Source organism: Setaria italica, chromosome VII, assembly GCF_000263155.2.
Source record: "Setaria italica strain Yugu1 chromosome VII, Setaria_italica_v2.0, whole genome shotgun sequence".
NCBI lineage: Eukaryota > Viridiplantae > Streptophyta > Magnoliopsida > Poales > Poaceae > Setaria > Setaria italica.
The window spans coordinates 34,913,041-34,936,974 of NC_028456.1; the positions used below are offsets into that span (position 1 = coordinate 34,913,041).

General features: G+C 46.7%; 3 protein-coding genes across 5 annotated transcripts; 2 read left to right on the plus strand and 1 right to left on the minus strand.

Annotated features, from left to right (window-relative positions):
* Window positions 1–5,616: 5,616 nt before the first annotated feature.
* Window positions 5,617–8,398, minus strand: LOC101783049 (50S ribosomal protein L24). Its single transcript, XM_004977432.3, has 5 exons — window positions 8,151–8,398; window positions 7,958–8,053; window positions 6,831–6,934; window positions 6,602–6,738; window positions 5,617–5,967 (listed from the first exon to the last, which is right to left on the minus strand). The coding sequence occupies exons 1-5, from the start codon at window positions 8,208–8,210 to the stop codon at window positions 5,885–5,887; spliced, it is 480 nt and encodes a 159-aa protein (XP_004977489.1). The 5' UTR covers window positions 8,211–8,398; the 3' UTR covers window positions 5,617–5,884.
* Window positions 8,399–11,366: 2,968 nt separating this feature from the next.
* Window positions 11,367–12,772, plus strand: LOC101782637 (probable sugar phosphate/phosphate translocator At5g25400). Its single transcript, XM_004977431.3, has one exon. It carries the CDS (start codon window positions 11,455–11,457, stop codon window positions 12,613–12,615), a length of 1,161 nt encoding a protein of 386 aa, XP_004977488.1. The 5' UTR covers window positions 11,367–11,454; the 3' UTR covers window positions 12,616–12,772.
* A 4,412-nt stretch (window positions 12,773–17,184) lies between these two features.
* Window positions 17,185–22,270, plus strand: LOC101783446 (heterogeneous nuclear ribonucleoprotein Q). 3 transcript variants are annotated; one of them, XM_004977435.3, is made up of 9 exons: window positions 17,185–17,338; window positions 18,792–19,145; window positions 19,222–19,329; window positions 20,022–20,162; window positions 20,246–20,422; window positions 20,520–20,724; window positions 20,809–21,095; window positions 21,208–21,287; window positions 21,819–22,270. In XM_004977435.3, the coding sequence occupies exons 2-9, from the start codon at window positions 18,792–18,794 to the stop codon at window positions 21,997–21,999; spliced, it is 1,533 nt and encodes a 510-aa protein (XP_004977492.1). In that variant the 5' UTR covers window positions 17,185–17,338; the 3' UTR covers window positions 22,000–22,270. The 3 variants fall into 3 exon arrangements, with proteins under 3 accessions (XP_004977492.1, XP_004977491.1, XP_004977490.1); XM_004977434.3 differs by having other exon boundaries at window positions 17,186–17,338; window positions 18,765–19,145; XM_004977433.3 differs by having other exon boundaries at window positions 17,192–17,338; window positions 18,454–19,145.
* Window positions 22,271–23,934: the final 1,664 nt, after the last annotated feature.

The following is a 23,934-nucleotide window of genomic DNA, read 5'->3' on the forward strand; positions in this document are numbered from 1 at the left end:
GCAATCACCCTACTTCCGAATCTATTAAGCCTAATTAGTCCATGATTTGACAATGTGGTGCTACAGTAACCATTCGCTAATGATGGATTAATTAGGCTTAATAGATTCGTCTCGCGATTTAGCCTATGGGTTCTGCTATTAGTTTTTTAATTAGCTCATATTTAGTCCTCCTAATTAGCATCTGAACGTGTGATGTGACAGGGCTAAAGTTTAGCCCCTGACATCCAAACGCCCCCCTTGTTTCACAAGATACTGGACGACGTCTTACGAGTTACGACGATGGAGTTCAACAATGGCTGTTGACGAGCTTGCCTGGACATGAAGAAGCAGTAGCAGCTGCGGAAGAGCTCCACACAGAAGAAGGCTTCCCGATCACATCTCGTGGTAGGAATGTAGGATCGCAGCATATGTAAAATTTTGATGTGGACGGAATTTTATATGCCATCCTGAATGTAAATGTAAATGTTGATGAGTTTGTAGGGAATAAGAATAATCCTCCTGTCCAAGACCTAATGTATGCAATGACATTATCACTGTCAGTCTCAACAGTCTTGATGTAGTATAATGGCCGCCAATTTAGTTTTTTTGCCCCGTTGTCTCCTGATTTTTCTAATTTTTTACCCCCATTCAATGTGCTTGATTACCGTGGGCTGTGGCTAAAGCTGGGACTTGGCCGTACCGTGCTAGCCCGGCCCAGCCCTCTCGTGCCTCGTGCCTGAACTTCTGAACTTCTAGGCACGTTAGGCACACTGTGCCGTGCCGGCACGGCATGACAAGTCTTTTATTAGACTCAAGCACGGCCTGTAACACGCCGGCACGACTTCTTGCGGTACCAGTCTAAGCATGGCCCTCGTAATATATGTGCTTGTCTTTTTATTGGTGCTCATTTTGCTTGCACATACTTTGCTCTCATATGTAGGAAAAAAATTCTAAAATTAATAGAGGAAACAAACATTATTATATAGATGATGTAGGTGAATGTTATGACTGTATGTGGCCATACGAGAATGCATTATGTCATGAACAATCCTTATCATTTAAGGTAGATTTTGTGATTTTCTTCATGGCAGTAGCTGTTAGGACGATATAGTCTATAAATGTGCTAATGGACTATTTCCGTGCCGTGCCGGTCCAAGCACGGTCCAAAATACGTGCCATGCCGTCCCACCGGTCGTGCCGAGATCCTAGGCACGGCACGGCCCTCGCGTTCGTGCCGTGCCGGTACGACCTAAAATTTATCGTACCGTGCCGTGCTTTGGGCTGTGCCAAAATATCATGCTTCGGACGGCCCACAAATAGCACGGCTCAAGTCCCATCTCTAGCTAAAATTTCACAACCAAGGAACCTTCATGAGATGCGTTACACGGTAAAATAACATGCACAAAAACCAACAGGGTCACTTTCAGTTTTTTCACTTGTTCTCGTAAAACTGATATCTGAGATGGAGATATAAGCCTTTGACAATATTTAAGAATGCATTTCTGAAGAAGAAACGGGGTCTTCTTTTTTTTTTTCTTAAAAAAAGAAAGGCAGCATACACGTCTAGCATTGATTTAAAAGGGTGTGATTGGTTGCCTGCACCACCCCAGATACGAGCTCCCCGCGTGCGAGATTCCCTGTTTGTTTGGTTTGCGTATCTGCTTGGCCAGGCTCCGCGCGTGCAAGATTCCCTCCGTAACCAGGCTCCGCCGGTGCGAGCAAATCGACCGTATCTGCCGGGCCAGGCTCGCATGATGCAGGTAATTAGCCATCTAATGACATTATTAATACATTATTAGCACATATTAAATGATATTAACATATTTTGATAAAAATTAAGGAGTAATAAGATAAACTAAGAGCTATAAGATAATAGCTTCCTCGTAATAAATGTTATTACGATGATTATTTATATATTTTCATCTCATGCAATCCGTCCTCGTACGAGCAACCAAATAGCTTCTCGAAAGAGGCTGGCTCGTGCGAGCAGTAAACCAAACACCATGCTCTTGCATGCAATGGAGCGAGGTTAGACTCCTCGAGGCAACCAATCGCACACGGATGTAGGGTTGCAGCCATCCACTCCCCGATATCACAGGCTCACAGGCCACTCTTTTTAGGAGTATAGATGTATCATCGACTGAGAATTTGCTGTTGTGATTCAAATCAGGCACCATTAGTGTTACATTATTAGCACTCACTAACATCTCAATTCTCATCCCGTAACTAATAGCAGTAATTTCGACGAACTGAAAGTCTGAAACCACCTAAGTATCCCATGGCATTCCACACTGCAATCACACTAGAAGAACTCCGATCCAGTTATCCTCTCAGATTTGTGACAGAATGATGGTGAACAGCCCACCAACAGCGATCGGAGAGTCCTTGGTCACCGGGCACGAGACTGGCAGCGAGAAGAGGACGGTGATGTTTGCCAGTTGCCACCCAGATGAACTACTCCGACCCAGCATTCCAGCGTAGGCAATGTAGACTGCTGTTGTCTTGCGACCGATGCTATTGCTTCTAATGCGACGAGGCTGCCCAGAGACTGCATGTGTTGATCAAAATGCTGCTAAAGTGGGAATGAACTGAAAGCTCATTTTGAAGGGTAACAGCGGAATGATTCATGCGTTGATGAAATGCTTCAAACGTTGGGATGAACTGTAAGCTCATTTTGACGGCTAGAAGTAGGATGGTTCATTTCATTTCTGAACTGTAAGCTCGTCGAGGAGGACGGTGCTGGCCGTCATGTTGCCGTGTACGATGCTCATGTCGTCTGGAGGTAGGCTTGGCCACGGGCTGTCATCCGCGTCGCTCAGTCCACCGGCGTGTTCGGAGCGCGAGCTGCAGCAATGCCATTCATCACAGTACACATGTTCAGAGTTTCGGTTTCACACGCGTCAAAAAGTGCAGAGTTTCAGTTCACGGGGACTCTAAGAAGTGGAAGGAATGACTAGCTGGCAGCAAATTTATCAAGAGATTTCGTAGAATCAAGTTAAGTAATGTTGATAATGTAGTGCTGAATGTCTAATCCATCAATTGTTAGGCCCAGTTGTTAGGAAACTCTGTCAGACACAATTGTTGCAGAGTTTCACTTCAAAAGGTACTGAATACTGAAAGACGATGGGTTAGGAACAAAATTATCAACAGATTTGAAGTAACAAAATTAAATAATGCAGAAAAGTTATTGCTGTCGAAACAAGAAATCCGTTTACTTGCACAGCTAATCCTAATTCATAACTTGTTCGAACAAAAATTGCACAAGGTGTCAGTTTCTTTCCACTGAACCTAACATAAGTAGCTCTTGTTCATTCTATTGAACTTTTCAGGCAACTGCAGAGTTTTTATTTTTATTTACAAAAAGAAACTACAGAGACAATTTACGGAGGTGTTAGTTTGCTTTAACTGAACGTAACACGACAATTTGTTCTCAATAGTTAGCGTTTTCTGCATTGGCCATGAACAGAGAAGCTGTGAATTAACGCATGATTCTTCAGATGCTAAGGGTATGCATCGACACAGAGGCAAGCCCGGCGAGGGAATCCGACTCGAAAACGGGAAAGCAAAACCGGAAATTCAAAGTGGGCACACATCTGGCGATTTTTCGGGAGGAAACTTTGGAAACCAAAACCGGAAATTCAAAGTCGGACACACAGCTGGCGCCGGCGGGAATCCGACCTCCACTCGACCACTCCCGTCCCGCAGCGCGCCGCTGCACGACGCCGTCCGCCCCGTCGTGCACCACGCCGACGTCGACGCCTGCGAGCCCGGCGACCTCGCCGCCCAGTTCCGGCCGCTGCCCAAGACGGGAGACCGCTACTTCATCACCTCCCGCAAGAAGGGCGCGCGCGTCGCCGGGCCCGGCTCCTGGAACCTGCAGAGCACCAAGGCCGTCAAGGGCGGCGCGGATCAGGCCGAGGTCGTCGGCGAGATCAAGAAGTTCCGGTACAAGAAGTGCGGCGTTTTCACGGACTGGCTCATGGACGAGTTCTCCACGTGCTGCTCGGAGGAGCCTGCCGCCGTCGACACAGTTCGTGCTCTGCAAGATCTACGTGTCCCCCAAGGCTGCTAAGAACTCCGCCGCGCGCCAAGAATCTGCGGCGTTCTTCGCGCAGCCTGCGCCGCTGCCCGCCGTCGTCATGACGCAGGCGGCGCCCAAGAGGCCGGCGCCGCCGCAGGTTTCCGAGCCGCCGTGACCCAAGCGGATGCGGGGTGCCGCCGCCCCGACCCCTCCGGTCGTTCAGCTGGCCGGTTGCACGGCATACTTCGCGCCACCGCGGTCATACGTGCTTCACACCACCGCTTCAGCTCAGCCTCTGCCGCCATTTCCGACCTTTGCAGCGCCGCCGAGTCACTCGCCAGCAATCGCACCACCGTGTCCACTTGCGCAGATGCCGCCGCCGATTCCCCTTCCCCCAATGTTACGTGCCTACCACATGCCAGTGCAAACACCGGCGCACCAGTACCGGCCTCAGCCGCCCGTGCAGACGAAGCAGAGCATGCGCGATCCGTTTGAAGCTGCCGAACTGAGAGACGAAGCAGAGAAGGAAAGTGTCGCAGCGCCTGATCCGGCACAAGATTTCGACATCGATGGGAGTCCTTTTGCAAAGCACTAGAAGAAGATGGCAACTTCGCCGAGTTGGTCAGGCTCTTTGAAGATGAAGACAACGTGCCGACAGCCGAAGCGGAGCAAGCCGCTGCCAACTCTGAGAGCGCAATGATGGCTGACGGCGCGCCTGATCCGGCGTCCACGGAGTCCCCTGCTGCGCTTCATGAAGGTTTCAGCATCGATTACCTCATGTCGCTTCCAGATGCTGCCTTGGACGAGTGCCTCAAGTCGCTTCCTGACTTCCTGTCGACATCGATGAGTCTTTCAAGGTGCCCCAGGAAGCGATCCAGGTTTCATAAGAAGACTTTTCTTGCTTAGACATGCAAGAGCAGTAGCAGCAGCGGAAGAGCTCGCTCCACACAGTTACAGATTCCAGATCAGGAATAGAATGGCAACACTTGTTAAATCTTTCTGCGGATGGAACTAATGTTATCCTTTCCGAATGTGACAACGTTGTGTGTTTAATTCAATTTGGGCAGTCTTGTGGTAGTACAAGAGCTGCTTGCTGTTCTTATGTTTTGCAAGCTATGATTCGAAATTTGTTTCTGCGGATCAAGGTCTTGCCAAGTTGTCCAATCTGTGTTCATTAGTGTTATTTACCATGACAAGAAAAACCTGCAAAACCTCCAAGAACACTACACGAAGCACCCTTAAAGTGCCGCATAATAATGAGACAATATATGGTTCAGATTTCAGAAAGCACACAGACCAACACCGTAAACTAGTACAAGTGCTGCTTGTTGTTTGATGCATTTTTATATGTGCTGACAAGCTATAGTTCCAAATTGTTTAAATGGATCCATGTCTTTCCAAGTTCACTTTCCATCTCTGTTCATCACTGGATATCTCATGCATTTTGAGACAACATATGGCATCAACGTCTCATGCATATGCTGACAAGTAAAAGCTGCAAAAGCGTTGAAGGGTAAAATCACCAGAACCACCTCATCAAGAACCCTAAAAGCACTGCATTTTGAGACAACAGATGGTACCAAAAGCACCCATACGATATAACAGCATTCACCAAGAGCCAGTTCAAAATCCATCTCTTTTCATCACTGAATATATCATTAAGAAGATACAGATCTTTGCCATTTCTCATCCAAGAATGCATTTCTGCAGAACCAAATACTCAGACAAAAGAAAGACAACATTCATGCCCATAATGACTCTTTCGATTTTTAATACATGATTATTATAGGGAAGCACAGTACAACTGTAACAGTCATCGAACCCCTAACACCTTAACTAGGACCTGACAAATACGAAACTCAGCACAACCACCACGGCATCTATTTATAGATCAGGCATACCAACCCCAGCTTTCTCATCGTAGGTCTTCTCCAGCACAAGCTCAATTGGTGTATCCTTTGGGCCAGCTGTGTGATTGGAAGAAAACAGTCAGACAAAGAACAGAATGCATCCACTCACAAAATGGACATGCCAGCAGTGCTCAAACAGGAACATAATGCATTTGCTTTCATGCAACAAGAAAATAAACCATAGAGAAAAAAAAGGAAAAAGAGTATATGGTCAAATGTGTAATTAAATTGCAATCTATATCATCCTGTGGAGCTTATCCATTACTATTGCTCAAAACAGAACATCAACGCCTTTTCAATCCATTCTTTGTTGAACTACTATTCTCATGCCTGCACATGGGACCCAAAATGTATATTGTCTTCACTAATATCATTCGCGGATTCACACAAGCAACTGCAGTAGGGTGACTATGGGGAATCAGTTGTCTGACATACACAAAAATCTATAGCATTCCAATGCTGGAAAAGAAAATCTGAGCATCAGGAGCGGTAAATAAAGGAAACACCAAATATAGCTAGCTTATGTTTGCTTTAATTTTGCAGCACAAGTTCCATTTAGTTTAGTTACACCTTTTAAAGGAATTAATGTGCCTTGAAAAGCACTATATAATAAGCATATAAAATGCGTTTATTCATGCATGATGTGAGTCACCATTAGTTAGCATAAAATAAAGTTTTTTATGAGACATACGTGATGTAGGTCTCGGTTTTCTTCTCTCCTTCAGAATTTCGGGCCGGGGGATCGCAGCACCAGATGCATTCATCCCTCTAGCGAACCTGACTTTGGTCCCATCTTCCAAATACTTATATCCAACCTTACATGGTTTCCTGCGGTAAAAGTTGTGTTGACAAATGATTTTATAAATGTAAAGCAAAATCTCTATAGGTAGTAAAACATGATCAAGTATCATATTACACACCCAGTGACAGGATCAACTACTTGGACATTTGAAACATGAAGTGGGGCTTCAATGGAGAAAATACCACCTGTGTGCCCTTCCCCTTGCTTAATGTGCTTCTTAACCTGAAATGATGATAGCCCAATTATATACGGAATTCCTGGTGTGCAAGAGGGCAAGACAAAGAACAAGATCATGAAAACAATGTTTTCCTTTTGCTGGTTGCAGTTAACAGCACCCAGGATAAACAAGCAAATATGCAACATATTCCTAGTAAATATGTAATCACATTAGAAAGGTGACAAAAGTACAGTTTCGTCGTTCTTGTTTGGTATTCAACACAGCTGATTCCACAACACAAACCAAATGGCTACCACTTTATAGCTAATTGAGTTATTGAGGATCTATTGGTCATGTGTCTTATGTCAGTATGCAACAGCTGAAATGGTTGGCAGGCATGCCGCAAATAAAATCAGTAAAGCATGTAAAAGGACACTGCAGTATGTACAACATAATAATGGTTAGTCACACAGCAAGAAATTATACTTTTCGTATGCTCCACAATCAAACAAACTATGTGAACAATCGATATTGGTGGGCCTGAGTGGCACTGCAATGTTTGACCTCTAACCAATTTGTAAAACTGAAGGTCAACATCCATCAATACATACAGGATGCGCACATCTATTCAGTTCTTACAATTAATATGTGATCTCTTCCTATTCTGCTATCTTGTGTCATGATGGACATGTGGTACTCTTTTGGGGGAGGGCTACATCTACCATTCAGTATTCACAACTCAAACTCATCTGATCAGCCTCAAAGCAGGGTAATGGGGATGAAGGTTGAGCATTATGTCCTCACTTACAACACAAGATTAAAACCGTGAGTGCATGTGCAGTGGCAACACTACTCTGAACTCCGAAAAACTAGAGCATTTTATAACGTGCCACAGGTCTGGGAATTTCAACGAACACCTAGAGCACGATGCCACTGAGGCGGGGTAGGTTTGATTGAATCGATAAAGCCCGGCAACAAATTAAACTGCCAATTAAACAACTAGTATCAATCCTATGTAACCACAAACTATTATCTGCTACATTGATTCCACACTCAGACTAAATAACTGACATACAACAGCAAATTACCAAGTTCTTGCCCTCGACGATAACACGATTCTGCGATCGAATGACCCGCTTGATGAGCCCGGTTTCCCCCTTGTCCTTGCCTCTGATGATCATCACCTGGCAGTGAAAAAAAGGGAGAATGGGAGATCTTGCAATGAGAAGAAAGTAGGACTAGCAAGAGTAACGGGGGATGGGCTGGAGAACGAGAGATTACGTTGTCGCCGCGGAGGATCTTCCAGTGTCTGATGAGCTTCTCCGCCGCCTTCCACCCCATCTTCCTTGGAGCCTCCTCTTCTCCCACGCGGGTTGGGGTGGCGGATCAGGAGGGCAGGATTATGGCGCGCTGCGGCGGCCGGTGAGGGATGCGGCGGCCGGCGAGGGACGGAGAAGGAAGAGCGAGTGGCGGCGCGGGGGAGCTGGGGCTGACTGCTGAGAGCATTATTGGGCCGGGGTTGTGCAGGAGTGGAATGCGTGGGCCGTAAAGAAGCTTGGGCTGCTGTTTTTGGTAAGTCAGGTTTGACAAAGTTTGCCAGATTCACGTTTGACAAAGTTTGCCTATGCGGCTATGCTATAACGCGCATTTTACTCAGAAAAAATAAGCCCTTGTTTACTTCCCTCCAAACTCCCAACTTTGACACTATGCAAAAAGAAGATTCCCCATCACATCAAACTTGCGGTACATGCATGGAGTACTAAATGTAGACGAAATCAAAAACTAATTGCACAGTTTTGTTGTACTTTGCGAGACGAATCTTTTAAGCCTAATTAGTCAATATTTGGACAATAATTCACAAATACAAACGAAACGCTACAGTGTCGCATTTATGGCAAAATGCCAATTTGGCACCTCCCAACTTGGGAAGTAAACAAGGGCTAAGTTTGCATAGTCTTACAACATCTTATATGAACTTAGGGGCTGTTTGGATATGAGGTGCTAAACTTTAACAGTGTCACATCGGATGTTCGGATGCTAATTAGGAGGACTAAATATGAGCTAATTATAAAACTAATTGCAGAACCTTGTGCTAATTCGCGAGACGAATCTATTAAGCCTAATTAATCCATCATTAGCAAATGGTTACTGTAGCACCACATTGTCAAATCATGGACTAATTAGGCTTAATAGATTCGTCTCGCGAATTATACTCCATCTGTGCAATTAGTTTTGTAATTAGCTTATGTTTAGTACTCCTAATTAGCATCCAAACATCCGATGTGACAGGTGTTAAACTTTAACAGGGGTTTCCCAAACACCCCCTTAGAAGATAGTGGTATCCATAATTTTTCAGAATTAAATTCCAAACTTGTCATATCAAATCCCATCTAGGTACAAAATATACTGACACAAAGGTGATTTAGGACAGAGAAAAGACCCCAGGTTCAGTAAGAAAATAGAAAGGCCGACAGCTACGCTCTGTTTCCAAATGCTAAAAAAAATCTGAATTAGAAATCTGAATCCATTGGATGTGAATTTAGAATTAGGCATTCCTACGCTGCTCGGATTCTTCTCACTGTGCAGCTCTGAACCCCAGGTAAAAGCGTGTCGATTCTTCAGTCTCTCTTCGTGACAAGTGTTTTTCTCCGAATCCCAAAAAGTTTGCTTCAACGTCGGTTACACGGTACCAGACGGTGGCTAAAGTATTGGCATTCGGGTAATTCGGGTATTTATAAAATAGCTACATGAACTTCACCTAAATATATAGAATATCCGAATTTTGGAGTAGCTGAATAAATCGGATTTGGGTTCAGGGCGCTGTTCAGCTGGCTGCTTTGCAGCTGGGTGCTGTCTCTCTCGAGAGAGAGCAAGTAGCTGCAGCAGCCATGCACCAGCCGAACAGCGCCCAGATTTTTTTCAAATTACCCAATAAATTGCATACGTTTGTTCCCCAACTGTTACAGTGTCATGGTCACAACTTCGATAATGCATGGGATGAAAACACACATTTCAACATATCACATACATACACATCAAACAACATCAAATCGACGAATCGAACTAATAAATTTCGCTCCATTTACAATCTACTAGTGCATAATCCGACTTTAGCATAGTTTGGGTAAATTGGGAATTCGGGTACCGGAGTTGAACACCCGAATTTTCCCGAATTAAATTCGGATTTCTCAACTTGGTACCCGAAATAGTGATAGGGGATATCGGGTTCGGGTAATTCGGGTTCGGAAAATTGTGCCCAACCTTAAAAGTCTCCATTTGAGTCTGATCTCATCATCCTCGGGGTCCTATACTACAACAGGTCAGCAGCTGACAGTAAATTCAGAATCAGGCCCTTCTCTCTGGAGTTCAGAGAAATCTAGGCGTAACCTTTGCAGTTCAGTTTCGGCATTTCTATCAAGATGTTAAATGGAACTGTCGTGTCATCACAAGCAGCACCAATGTCTTGTATAATAAAATTATAAGATTTGCTAGAGCTTAAATACTTGATTTTTAAGTTTGTCTCAATCATTTTTTCTATGAGTTGGCTGGAACGGTAGCTCCGGTGTTTTCCCCTAGCTTTGGCAATGGCGCCGGTGAGCCTTAGGGTTCGGGTTCCAGGTTTGGGATTGGGGGTGGGGTTACCTGTGATCTGCGGGCCTAGAGGAGGCTTCGGGGCGGCTCGTCAGCCGGTGGTGGAGGCTGAAGAGACGGTGGCGGAGCGGAGGCAGCGAGGGCGCCGCTGGAGCCGAGCGGTGGGGGACCCTCGGTGGGTGGTGGAGGCGGCGGGGGCGTCAAGCTTCAAGAGATTAGCATCGGCGGCGGAGGCAGCGGAGGCCACCGGAGCCGGTGGGAGGTGGGAGCAGCGGGGGAGTTCAGGAGATGAGGAAGAAGAAGGGTGCGGTGGGTGAGGGAACAGTGAGGGAGGGCCGGAGCCGGGAGGTGGGAGCAGCTTGTGGGCGGCGGCTGAGCCCGCCGAAGCTGGGAGGGAGGTAGGTCGCGGCGGGGAGCTCAAGGGAGAGGAGGAAGGATGCGGTATCGGGGGAAGGAGGAAGGAGGCGGTTGGGGAAGAAGATAAGAGAGAGAGCAACAAGAGCAAATCTGAGCCACTGGTTTGCAATCAGAAAGCCACAACAAAAATAATTGAGGGATAACTAAATCGCTCGGAAAGCCACAACAAAAATAATTGAGGGATAACTAAATCTCAAGCGATTGAGGTATAGACACATCCTAAAATTATTGGCTTTATATGAAGATCTTTAAATGGAATTCCCTTCAAGATGTTCAGATGGAAACTGTCGACAAATTCTTCGCCATTGCTGAAGATCTCCGAGTTTCAAGCAACTTCGTCAACAGTTGAAGCACAACGTACGTAAAGGATCCATGATCCCATCCCGTGCACCGACGACGATCGACCATGCGCACCAGCTTCCCCAGTCCCAGTTTCCAAGCTTAAATGTCAACGCGCGCATCACTAAGCTACTATTCATAGCTCTGCTCTGCACCAAGCAGCTTCACTAATCACGTCGCGCCCGCTCACCAAACAGCACGGGCACACCACTCCCCGCGCAAGCACATCCAGTTCCCCATGGGCGCCGGCGACGACACCGCGCCGGCCAAGGCCGCCATGGAGGTGTCCTCGTCGTCGATGTCGACGTCCACGGCGCCAGCTCCTTCGCCGGCGCCGCCGCCGTCGGTGCTCAGGTCCGTGCTGCTGTCGTACGCGTACGTGGGCATCTGGATCAGCCTGAGCTTCTCGGTGATCGTGTACAACAAGTACATCCTGGACCCCAAGATGTACGGCTGGCCCTTCCCCATCTCGCTCACCATGATCCACATGGCCTTCTGCGCCACCCTCGCCGCGGCGCTCGTCCGCGTGCTCCGCGTCGTCGACGTGCCCACCTCGCCGCCGATGACCCCGAAGCTCTACGCCGCCTCCGTCGTCCCCATCGGCGCGCTCTACGCGCTCTCGCTCTGGTTCTCCAACTCCGCCTACATCTACCTCTCCGTCTCCTTCATCCAGATGCTCAAGGCGCTCATGCCCGTCGCCGTCTACTCCCTCGCCGTCGCCTTCCGCACCGACTCCTTCCGCCGTGCCTCCATGCTCAACATGCTCGGGATCTCCGCGGGCGTCGCCGTCGCCGCGTACGGGGAGGCCCGCTTCGACGCGTTCGGCGTCACGCTCCAGCTCGCCGCCGTCGCCGCCGAGGCCACGCGGCTCGTGCTCATCCAGATCCTGCTCACCTCCAGGGGCATGTCCCTCAATCCCATCACCTCGCTCTACTACATCGCGCCCTGCTGCCTCGCCTTCCTCACCATTCCGTGGTACGCCGTCGAGCTGCCCAGGCTGCGCGCCGCCGCGGCGTCGGCGGCAGGGCTCGCGCGCCCCGACGTGTTCGTGTTCGGGACCAACTCGCTCTGCGCCTTCGCGCTGAACCTAGCCGTGTTCCTGCTGGTGGGGAAGACGTCGGCGCTGACCATGAACGTGGCCGGCGTCGTCAAGGACTGGCTGCTCATCACCTTCTCGTGGACGGTGATCAAGGACACCGTCACGCCCATCAACCTCGCCGGCTACGGCATCGCCTTCCTCGGCGTCGCCTACTACAACCATGCCAAGCTGCAGGGGCTCAAGGCCAAGGAGGCCGAGAGGAAGGCGGCAGCCACAGCGGTACCCAAGCCGGATGACGCGGAGGCAGCCGCGCGCCTGCTGCCGGAGAAGGACGGCAGCGGCGGTGACCACAAAAACTGAAATGCAATCCATGATGAACATTGATTCTGTTGTACTGCATTTTATTCTTCTCGGCTATAGCATGTCTGAAACTTTGATTTAGTTCATGATCGATTTCTGCTGTTTAAGTTTTGCGGTTCTTCAGTACAGGAAATGCAAAGGATAAATGATTCGGAAACATGTTTGTTACTTGTTAGCATTTGATATCTTTTATTTCACAGAATCATATCATTTAGATGATATGTATCATCGAACTGTTGGTTACTAACAAACTATTCTGACGGTCTGGATGCCTTCTCGTCATGAAAAGAATGGCTATTGTTGTGCTACAAGTCACAGGGTACAAAATCTTTAGGTTTACTCAAAGTGGCACCAGGGGAAAAAGGAACACAAAGATATAGCATTTAAACGTGTTGCAGTGAACTGATGCATTGTGAGTTGCTAGGCCGGCAGGTAAGCCGTCCCTACTCTAAACTATATGCTCCTATAGTCGACTAATCACTCAACTTTCTTCATCTTCACTCAAAGCTCACCCAAGGAGAGCCAAAAAATGCCCTAAACAATTATGGATACGGTTCGGTTGAATGTGCTTTTCTGTTCCATAATTCCATGTCCCTTCTTTTAAGTTTTTTTTTGAAACACCATTCTTTTTAAGTTAGGAGCATGAATTCTGCCAATTTCATCTAGTACGGTGTCTGAATTCTGAAAGCGTGAACTCGTTCGCGATCAGATTCAGTCTTTTACGTTCTGCGATTCTTCAGTTCAGGGAATGCAAGTGACACCAGCTTCTCAGCTTAAACTTGAAGCTTCTCATCCAGGTTAAAATTCAGACGCTTCTACAGTACAGAAGGAATGAAGAAGAGACAAGAGACCGTCGGCTTTTTTTTTTTTTTGGCAGCGGTGGGAGAGCAGCTTCTCCCAACATTTTCCCCCGCCCCTTGCCTTTCGCTGCCCGCGCGCCTTCGTCCGCGAGCGACGTGCCGCGCTCCGGCCGCCGTGCCGCCTCTCCGGTTCCCTCCATGGCTGCACAGCCCCTCCGCAACACGCCGGCCGCGCGGGGCTCTTCTGTCGGCGTCCCGCGGCAGCTGGGCGGGTCGCGAGAGCAGAAGCAGGGGATTTTAGGTATGGAAAATCGATATAATATAGGGTCTGTTTGGCTCTACGGTGTTAAAGTTTACTTTAACACCCATCACATCGGATGTTTGATGCTAATTAGAAGTATTAAATATAGACTAATTACAAAACTAATTGCACAGATGGAGTGTAATTCGCGAGATGAATCTATTAAGTCTAATTAGTCCATGATTTGATAATGTAGTGCTATAGTAACCATTTGCTAATGATAGATTAATTAGGCTTAATAGATTTGTTTCGCGAATTAGCACAGGGTTCTGCAATTAGTTTTATAATTAGCTCATGTTTAGTTCTCCTAGTTAGCATCCGAACATCCGATATGACACTGTTAAAGTTTAGCACCTCGTATCCAAACACTCCCATAATAACGTTATTTCCTTTGGGTTCCGGTGTCAGCTCTTGCCTATTACAGTTAGGCTAGAGGCGGCTAGGAAGTTGTTCTTTCACTGCTGATGAGAGGAACCGTGGAGTTGGACCAATACGTTGGAATAGATAGCTCTGTTTCATAGGAAGGGGAAGGAAGAGACTTTCATGCTTCAATCTCACATCCTTTATATATGCTAACCTACCCTATTCCCTGCATACTGATGACCGCGTTGGCTAACAGCACGTCTTTAGGATGGGCTATTCATCTCAGTCCTCGTGCTTCCGTCTTCATATCCCGCTAGAAAAGAAGAGAGGGATTGAAACCCTCGGTGAACAAATATGCTTATATGTTTACCATCCCTCTACAAACAAAGCAACATATTTGTCATTTTCGCTGACGTGGCGCGCCAACTCACCCGTGCCAGCGTGGATCGGGATGGGAAAAGACCAAAACGCCCCTACCTTATCCCTATTATCTATCCCTTTCCTCTCTCTCCACCACTGATGTGTGGGACCCACGTCTTGGGTCATCTTCAACCTTTGGACACTCTTGCGACCACGAGCTGCTGCCCCCCAACGGCGCTCGTCGGGGGTTGGCTGGCGCTAGTCGGGGCCGGCCACCGCCACTCATCCCCGTGGCCGGTGCCCAAATCCCCCGTGGGGGCCGGCGGGAGGGAGGGTGGGCGGATGGCGGTAGGGCCGACGGGGGATTTGGGCTAGGGTGGCGGTGGTAGGGCGCGGCTCGGCTCGCAGGACGACACGGCGGTGGTGCGCGGCTAGCGGTTGCGGCGCACAAGGTGGCGATGCGGAGGACGCAGGGCTGGACAAGCAGGAGCTCGGCCATGGCCGGCCATGGAGCGCGCAGGAACAGGAGAAAGGTAGGGGCATTTTGGTCTTTTCCTGTCCCGATCCACACTGGCACAGGTGAGTTGGCGAGCCACATCAGCGAAAATAGCAAATGTGTTGCTTCGTTTGCAGAGGGATAGCAAATATATAAGTGCATAACCACACAAAGCAGCATGGACTATGGTTACAGTTCCCAAGAAACAAGGTGGCCTTGGTGTTACTAACCTGTCAACACATAACGATGCAATGCTCCTCAAGTATCTCCACAAATTTTATACTAAAGCCGACATTCCCTGGGTGAATCTTATTTGGGAAAACTATGACAGCCATGGAAAGTTACCTGGACAGCAGCGAAGGGGCTCATTCTGGTGGAGAGATATCGTCAAACTTCTAGACACTTACAAAGGTATTGCATTTCCAACTATAGCGGATGGTTCCACGGTGCTATTCTGGCATGATCTCTGGAATGGAACAATCCTATCACAAACCAATCCACAACTATTCTCCTTCGCCAAAAATGCTAACATCTCTTATAAGAAGGCTACTGATGGGACAAACCTTCTACATAACTTCAACATCCCCCTCTCAACACGGGCCTACGAGAAATTAACCTCCTTAGAGCACTTTATAGAACAAATGCCTGTGGCACAGGGAAATGACAGATGGACTTATATCTGGGGCACCTCTGTGTTCAGCACCTCCAGGGCATATAAAACAATTATTGGTCAAAGATTTGTTCACCCAATTTTCTCCTGGCTATGGAAATCTAGATGCCAGATGAAACACAAGGTTTTCTTTTGGCTGCTCCTTAAGGACAGACTCAGCACGAGAGACCTCTTACAGAGGAAACGCATGACTCTAGAATCATATACTTGTGATCTCTGCATTCTGCAAAAAAGAGAAACAGTAAGCCATCTCTTTCTCAGATGCAACTTTGCAAAAGCATGCTGACAATCGATTGGTGTCTCTGTGATCACAACGAGATCACCTCAGTCCATCTTCAGGTAGATAAAAGACCGATTGTTAGTGCCTTTCTACATGGAAATCATGATTCTCATGGTCTGGTCAATTTGGACAGTAAAAAACGATTGGTTGTTCGAAGGAATTGACCCAACAGTCCAACAATGCAAGAGGAAATTCATCTCCGAGTTTTCTACCCTCTTGCACAGAGCAAGACCAACAATGGTTCCCAATATGACAGTTTGGATGCAATCCTTATAATAACTCTTAGCCTCCCATCTTTGGTTAGAAGCCCCTGGCTTCCTGCGGAGTTTTTCTGATTTCTTCTTAGTTCCTTTTTACTTTTGTAACTTAACTCTTTCCTTATTTATTAATATATATTCAGTAGGGGATTAACTCTCCTCTATTTATTAATATATATTCAGTAGGGGATTAACTCTCCTCCTGTTTTCTAAAAAAAAATGTAAGCACATTCGTAAGGATGACAAATAGTTAAATATTCCCAGAAGTAGACGCTGTAACATTGACCGAGAGTCGGCGAATAGTCAACGACCCTACAAGCAACGGTCGCGGGCTGCTAGAGGGAAAAAAAAATTGGATGGGGACGGTCCGCATACTCGACCCCATGCGGCCCGTCCCCGATGCTCGACGCGTCGCCTCAACGATCTACAAACTAAGCTCAGGCTCTCGTTTGACAATCCGCAAACTCAACTTAGGCTCGCAGCTTGGGCACGACTACGTCCAACCCACCGCTTGGAGCTCGAGCTCTCGCTCTCCCTCGCCGCGCGCTTCGCCACCTGCCGAGCCGCGGCCGTCGAGTTCGAGACCGTCCGTTTCGGCTCCAGGGCGAGAGCGAGCTCGGGACCGCCACCGCCGCCAGTTTTCGAGATAGTGGAGGAGGAGGAGGAGCGCACGCGGAGGCGGAGTTCAGTGACAGGTGGAGGAGGATGAACAGGAGTGGGTGGGCGGCAACAACACGGCGCGCGGGGAGGACCTGGGTACGGACGCCAGCGAGGACCTGAGCGGCTGGATACAGCAGTGGCCGCGCCCGCGGGAGCTCTTCATGTGCAACCTTCTGCGCCGCTGCGACGTCGAGGACCTGCGCCAGCTCTTCAGGCCCCATGGCACCATCCTCTCCGTCGAGGTACTCTATGCAGCTGCCGAGCTACGAGCCTAAGTTGAGTTTGCGGATCAGCATGCGGACGGTCCCCACCCAATTTTTTTCCTGCCAGAGACGGATCGGACGCTCACGCGGCGTCAGGGGCGGAAACGAAACGAATTAGGCAACCGAGGGGGCGGAGTGCAAAACTGAGCCTTGCTCGACTTGGTTCCGTCCTCATCCCACCATTGCGTTGCGTCCTCCTCCGGCTAGGGTAGTTTCTCCGGTTGGCTTTCCGATCCCCCAAGTTCGCTGGAAGCAGTTTCGGATCACTCTGAGGTAAGAACTCGAGTCCCTCCGTTTGTTGCAGTCCGATTAGCTTCTATTCTTGTTTGCGAGTGATTGTGCTATGGGGAGCGGGAGAAATTAGGGCGGGTAGGCTGTGTCAGAACTCTCCGCTTTCCACTAGATTCAGTTACTTGATTGCGAAACATTAGAGTGCTAATTTGCGTTCCCCATTGAACGTTGATCCTATGTTCCCTCTCCCGACGATCCCGTCCTCCAAGGGGCCAAGCCACCAAGGCGAGCACACTAGATATTGCTAATCATGTACTAGATGCCTAGATACATAGGAGGCAGCCTTTACATTCTAATCAGAAAGCAAGGGGAGCACACCAGATGCTCCACCTTTTTTTTTTGTTCTGTCAGTACTAATGAGTCTATCCTATTTCTTATGAAAACACTAGATTCGGTCCAGCTTGATACCTACAGAATGACATATGTAATTTGCTGGTGGATGGCTTATATTTTTTTAATCGTACTTGTCTTCTATGCAACGACAAGGTTGATCTTAACATATTTGGGTGACATTTTTTTTTACTGAAATGGGCAACATATTTTAGATACAATCACATAACTAAGCTTTCAGTTAGATCTGAGGAGCAATGATGGTTTAGAGTCAGTATATGTCTATATGCTCAGAAGGAAATTCTGTCCATAATACGATTCGATGACTAGTACATTTATTGGCAACGCATGAGTTATTTCAGAACGCGTAAAGTAAAATTTTAAGACAACAAGCAGTTAATGTCTTTCATGTTAGGGCCAAGCTTGAAGCAATATGAAATTTGTTCAGTTCTAGGACAACAAGTAGTTAATGTCTTGTATGTTAGGGCCAAGCTTGAAGCAGTATGAAAATTTTCAGTTGTATAATGTTTTGATTCTTTTGTTCAGTCTTGAGAGGGTATTTATCTCCATGGAATGACCATGTTCTCCATGTTTACTGTTTAGTCACTCTTATTCTTAACTGCTTAGTTATTTACTTGGGTTCAGGTTTTATTTTTAGATTTGCACATTACGTACATTGTTCTCTAATTCTTGTTTTGTTTTTTCCTGTTACTTTTCCTTCCCTTCCATTCATTTAATGGAATATTGATACCTTGCAATTACACCAGCCCGCTCAATTATACTCCAGAATCCAGATAGCATCTTCCTTGCCTGTCCTCTTTAACATACTCTCGTTGACGGTGCTATTGTATTCTTGATAACCTTCCATACTGCCCATCTGAGCATACTGCTATTTCTGCATTTGTTCCTCAACATTCACTTGCTTTGTGGTTCCATTTTCCATTTGGATACCCATGGCTGAACCCATTTTGAGATTATTACATATATTTTTTCCTAGCTGTTTCTGTTGTTTTTTTTCCTATCCATACATCATCACTTTGCTCCCCCAATATTGTTGGTTCCTGTGCTCTTTCCAAAGTTTTCTTGAAACTTTGATCTTTGAAAGATGCCAAGGAGTACAGAAAATGCTCTCAGACAAGAAGACCATTTGGAGTTTGATGATCCTGACGAGGTAGATGAAGAGGAAGTTGAGTATGAAGAAATCGAGGAGGAGGTTGAATATGAAGAGGTAGAGGAGGATGAGGAGGAAGAGGAGGAAAAATCTGAAGTTGCGTGTGAAGTTGATGCTAAGCATGACAGTAAAATGGTAGATCAGAAGGATGAGGAAGAAAAAGAGAAACATGCTGAGCTTCTTGCTCTTCCTCCTCATGGATCTGAAGTGTATGTTGGGGGCATCTCCTCAGATGTATCTTCTGAGGATCTCAAAAAACTTTTTGAGTCGGTTGGAGAAGTTGTGGAAGTGAGTACTGCCTACTTTCTATGGGTTAGCTTCTGCATTTGTTTCTTCTGCAATTCAGAGTCTGTTTTTCCTGCAGGTGCGAATACGAGGAAAGGGGGATAACAAGCTGTATGCTTTTGTTAATTTCAGAACTAAAGAACTGGCTTTAAAGGCCATCCAAAAGTTGAACAATAAAGACCTAAAGGTTTGTCTTCACTTGAACTCTGAGTCAATCTTCATGTTAGTCCACTAGTGATTTATTGCCATTTTTTATATTATCTTCTACAAAAAGATGTATGTATGTGATAAAGCAAGTATTTGATAGCACATAGCTTCCCAAGATAGTAGTAGGAAACTAAGTGAAAAATTGTGTTTTCATACAATCTACATTTAGCTTCATGGATCAGCTTAGATATAGCAAAATACAAGGTTAAATGGTTAGGTTCACATCCTCTTGGTATGTAAAATAGTTTGCAGCAGTTGCACTGTTCAATCTAGTTGAATTTAAAATACAGAACATTGCGATCAGTTTGAGACGTAGCAAAGTACAAGGTTATATGATTACACTTACATCTGTTTGCTATTTTTAAAAAAGTTTGCAGCAGTCCCACTGTCGAGTTTAAAATACAAAACCTTGCGATTAATTGCAAACCCCTGTGTTCAGTCATACTTTTAGAAATCAGAATTGTGGATGGCGGCATATTATGTTTTCAACAATAATTTATTGGGGGACCTTTCTAAAGTGTTTCCGGCACCATATTATACAAACCTAGTTTTGCAACCGAAACGACATATGAATACACACTAGTACTTTCTGAATCCTTGTTGCACCTGATTAACTCCTATATCTTGTATATTGATATGAAATATACCATATTATTATGGTTCTTGTAACAGGGAAAGAAGATAAAGGTTTCTTCGTCCCAGGCAAAGAACAGGCTATTTATTGGGAATATACCCAAAGATTGGACACAGGATGATTTCAAAAACGCAGTGGAAGAAGTTGGTCCTGGAGTTTTGAAAGTCAATCTCCCGAAGGTATGGATACAATACTATGATAGTTCAATAACTTTAGCGTGCATCATTACAGTTGTTTTACACTGAATATATCTTCGTCATAGGCACCACATTCAGATTGCCATAAGGGCTATGGCTTTATTGAATACTACAACCAGGCATGTGCAGAGTATGCCAGGCAGAAGATGTCTACCCCAGAATTCAAACTAGATACAAATGCTCCTACTGTCAACTGGGCAGATACTAAGAATAGTGGTGAATCTGCCTCTACTGCGAAGCAGGTCCTTTTAAGTTTTGAGCACCACATGACGAAATATTACCTCAAAATGTTCTCTTCTATAATGATGTTGTGTATGGATGTGCATTTTTTGTCTTCAGGTTAAATCTCTTTATGTCAAAAACCTGCCCAAGACTGTTACTGAAGAGCAGCTGAGAACGCTGTTTGAGCACCTTGGAGAAATTACCAAAGTTGTTCTTCCTCCTGCAAAAGCTGGTCATGAAAATCGGTACGGTTTTGTTCACTTTAAGGAACGGTACATGGCTATTAAGGCTCTGAAGAACACTGAGAGATATGAACTTGATGGTGAGTTTTCTTCTCTAACATCCTTCTATAGCTGGTCAATTTTGCTTCATGTATCCAAAAGGTCATGGATTGTTTCTTTATCAGGTCAGCTACTGGATTGTTCACTTGCAAAAGCAGACAAGAAGGATGATACTATATCAGTACCTACTGCAAAAGGAGGTCCATTGCTGCCAAGTTATACCCCACTTGGATATGGACTGTCGGGGGCCTATAATCCACTTGGAAATGGACTGGCAGGCGCTTATAATCCACTTGGAAATGGACTGGCAGGTGCTTATAATCGACTTGGAAATGGATTGGCAGGTGCTTATAATCGACTTGGAAATGGATTGGCTGGTGCTTATGGTGTGCTTCCTGCTCCTGCTGCACAGGTACATGCCATCATCTGCTATGCACTGGCTGATGCATGAGATAAATTACATATACAAGAGGTGATAGCCTTCTAACTGTTGTGTATGCTTGGCATTCTTTGCACCTCTGCAGCCAATTTTGTATGCTCCAGGTGCTCCTTCAGGTTCAACAATGATCCCAATGGTTCTACCAGATGGCCGTCTTGTATATGTGTAAGTATTCGCTCTATCCTAAGTATTCTTCTACAAAGGTCATACATCATACATTCAACTGAACTAATGCAATTCCAACTCCCTACTGCATCTGGATTACATTGTTGTCTTGTAATGTTACTTGTTGCCGCAAATCCATTGTTGAAACACTTGGCAGCCAGTTCATACATTAGGTTACAGAGAAGAAACGGTTTTGATCAATGTGCACATAACATCCATTTTTTCAGTACATGATAAAAGTAGTGCTTGAGAGCCCCTGTGTTAAAACACATGTAATTTGTTTAGTATTTGCAGCTCTTGAATTTGACAACATGCATAGACCTGGAGTATTTAAATGAAAAGAGTCTATTGTAGAATAAAGTTATTTTGCAAAAATTGCAATGGTCCAATAATGTGATGAAATGAGATTGTTATATTATATCCAACATAACCCTTTATTTTGTTCCTTCACCTTCCATGTTAAGAGCAGCCCTTTGAACTGCTGCAGTGATAATTCCATTGTCGATTCATAGTTTCCTTGGTGTTTGGCAGACCACAGGCTGCAGGGCAGCAAACTGTGCATGTGGCTTCGCCTCCGTCACAGCAAGGTGGTCATCGTTATGGTGGTAGCGGTGGTGGCGGATCCGGCTCCGGTGGAAGGCGGCAGAGAGGAGATGACCGCGGTAGTACTAGTAGCAACAACAGCCGCAGGGGCCGACACCGGCCATACTGATGTTTGCAAAGGTTGCTGTTAGCGTTTAGAAGTTAGAACCTAGGACAAAAGAATGCTTGTGTTGCAGTACCTGGATCTGGATGGCTACCACCTAATAGCTGGAGACTGTACGTAGTTTGCACTAGCGTTTATTTTCCTCGGTCTGTAACGAACCGCTTTAGAACCAATAATACTGCAAACCGTAGATGTAGCTTGGGATGCTATCCATCAGGCTTCAAGAACAGTTTTGCTGTGCTCACTGCTATGGTCTACATTTGTGTCTGTTTGATCACTCTCTGCGTGTCGTGTTCAGTGCGGTGAGGAATTGAATTCTGGTGGATAATGACCTGACTCTGAATTTAACCTGTTGCTACTGTCTGTGGACTGGAATGTGTCAATCCATCCCCACCTTTAGCTGTGAACGCCAAGCAGGTTGCAAGACTAGGTTCTTCTTGGGTGTTCAGTGCGGTGAGAAACGTTCGGTAGACTAGGACGGCCGCCTAGGTCAGTTGGCAGCGGCAAAACTCACCACTCAGCTTACTGAAAGCATCGGTGTTTCTCCAGTAGATTCTGCAGAGGGCTTAGCTTTATGCAAAAAGAAAAAAGATTCTGCAGAGGGAGAGGAGAAGTGTTGACGGGGGCACGTCGGCATCCCGCTGCACGGGCACGGCACAGCCGGAGCCGGAGCCGGAGCGGGCTCTCTGTTTGACACAAGCAGGAACCGCTCCAAATCACCGTACAACGACGGCGATGGCCATGGAAGGTACGGTAGCTGCTCCGCGTCAACGAGAGCTTGCGGCGCCGAGACCGTACGCCAACCACCGGCCGGATCGCGTGGAGCGGCGTAGGCAACGGCGCGACGCTCGGCTTTCCGGTGTTAACGCATGCCGGCCTCGTGGCACCCGGCAGCTCAATCTCCCATGCCTCTCCTCGTCATGCGCTTCTCCTCGCTGCATCGCCATTCGCCAGCCATGGCCCCCCGTCCTCCTTCTCCGCCTCCGGCTATTCATCGATGCTCCCGATCTCTCCTCTCCTTCTCCGCCTCCGGCGGCGGCGGGGCGCCGCGCTCCAGGCGGTGGTTCGAGGGCATAGAGGAAGAGAGACTTGCCGTGGAGGCCTCTTGCCATCATGTATGCTGGTCCTGTTCATCAAACCTCGATCCGTAAGCAGATCAAGGTTCTGGTCCTCCACTCCTCCGAGCCAGAATCCTCTGCACGAGTCCTGCGAAACCATGCCGCGCCCGTTCTTTTCGCGCAGAAGCCGTCGGAGACGCGCACCAGTTCGCCAGCGGCGCCGCCGTCGGTGGCGAGCACAGCCTCCGCTTCGCCTGCCAACAGCGAGCTTCTCCTCCCGTCGATGGTGGCCATCAGCCGACATGGCCGCTGATGACGGCTGTACAAACCAGCCTCCATGCCTCGGGAGCCAAAGGAAGATGCATTGGAGTTTGCTTTGAGTGGAGCTATTTTCTGACGGGCGTGTTTGATCCTCGGCTAAAAGTTTAGCCCTTATCACGTCGAATATTCCAATGCTAATTAGAATGATTAAATATGAGCTAATTATAAAACTAATTGCAGAAACTTTAGACTAATTCGCAAGACGAATCTATTAAGCTTAGTTAATCCATCATTAGCAAATGGTTATTGTAGCATCACGTTGTCAAATCATGGATTAATTAGGCTTACTAGATTCGTCTCGTGAATTAGCCTCCATTTCTGCAATTAATTTTGTATTAGCCTATATTTAATACTCCTAATTAGTATCAAACATAGGATGTGACAGCTACCCTTCCAATACAGTTCACAAATGCAGTGGAAGGATACATAGAGTTTGCTTTGAGTGGTCCTATGGCGGTGGAGTCCAATTTGAATTGCTTTTAGACTTTCGTTGCTTGGGCACTGTCAAAACAAACTACATTTTCAGTTCGTATTACCATTGTTAAGGCAGACCGTCTTTTAG

Coding starts and splice junctions, on each gene's coding strand:
- LOC101783049 (XM_004977432.3), bottom strand. CDS start 8,210: ATGGGGTGGAAGGCGGCGGAGAAGCTCATCAGACACTGGAAGATCCTC. Junction 8,054..8,150: donor AGATCCTCCGCGGCGACAAC/GTAATCTCTCGT, acceptor TTTCACTGCCAG/GTGATGATCATCAGAGGCAA. Junction 6,935..7,957: donor TCGTCGAGGGCAAGAACTTG/GTAATTTGCTGT, acceptor TCATCATTTCAG/GTTAAGAAGCACATTAAGCA.
- LOC101782637 (XM_004977431.3), top strand. CDS start 11,455: ATGGGCGCCGGCGACGACACCGCGCCGGCCAAGGCCGCCATGGAGGTG.
- LOC101783446 (XM_004977435.3), top strand. CDS start 18,792: ATGCCAAGGAGTACAGAAAATGCTCTCAGACAAGAAGACCATTTGGAG. Junction 19,330..20,021: donor TGAACAATAAAGACCTAAAG/GTTTGTCTTCAC, acceptor TTCTTGTAACAG/GGAAAGAAGATAAAGGTTTC. Junction 21,096..21,207: donor TTCCTGCTCCTGCTGCACAG/GTACATGCCATC, acceptor GCACCTCTGCAG/CCAATTTTGTATGCTCCAGG.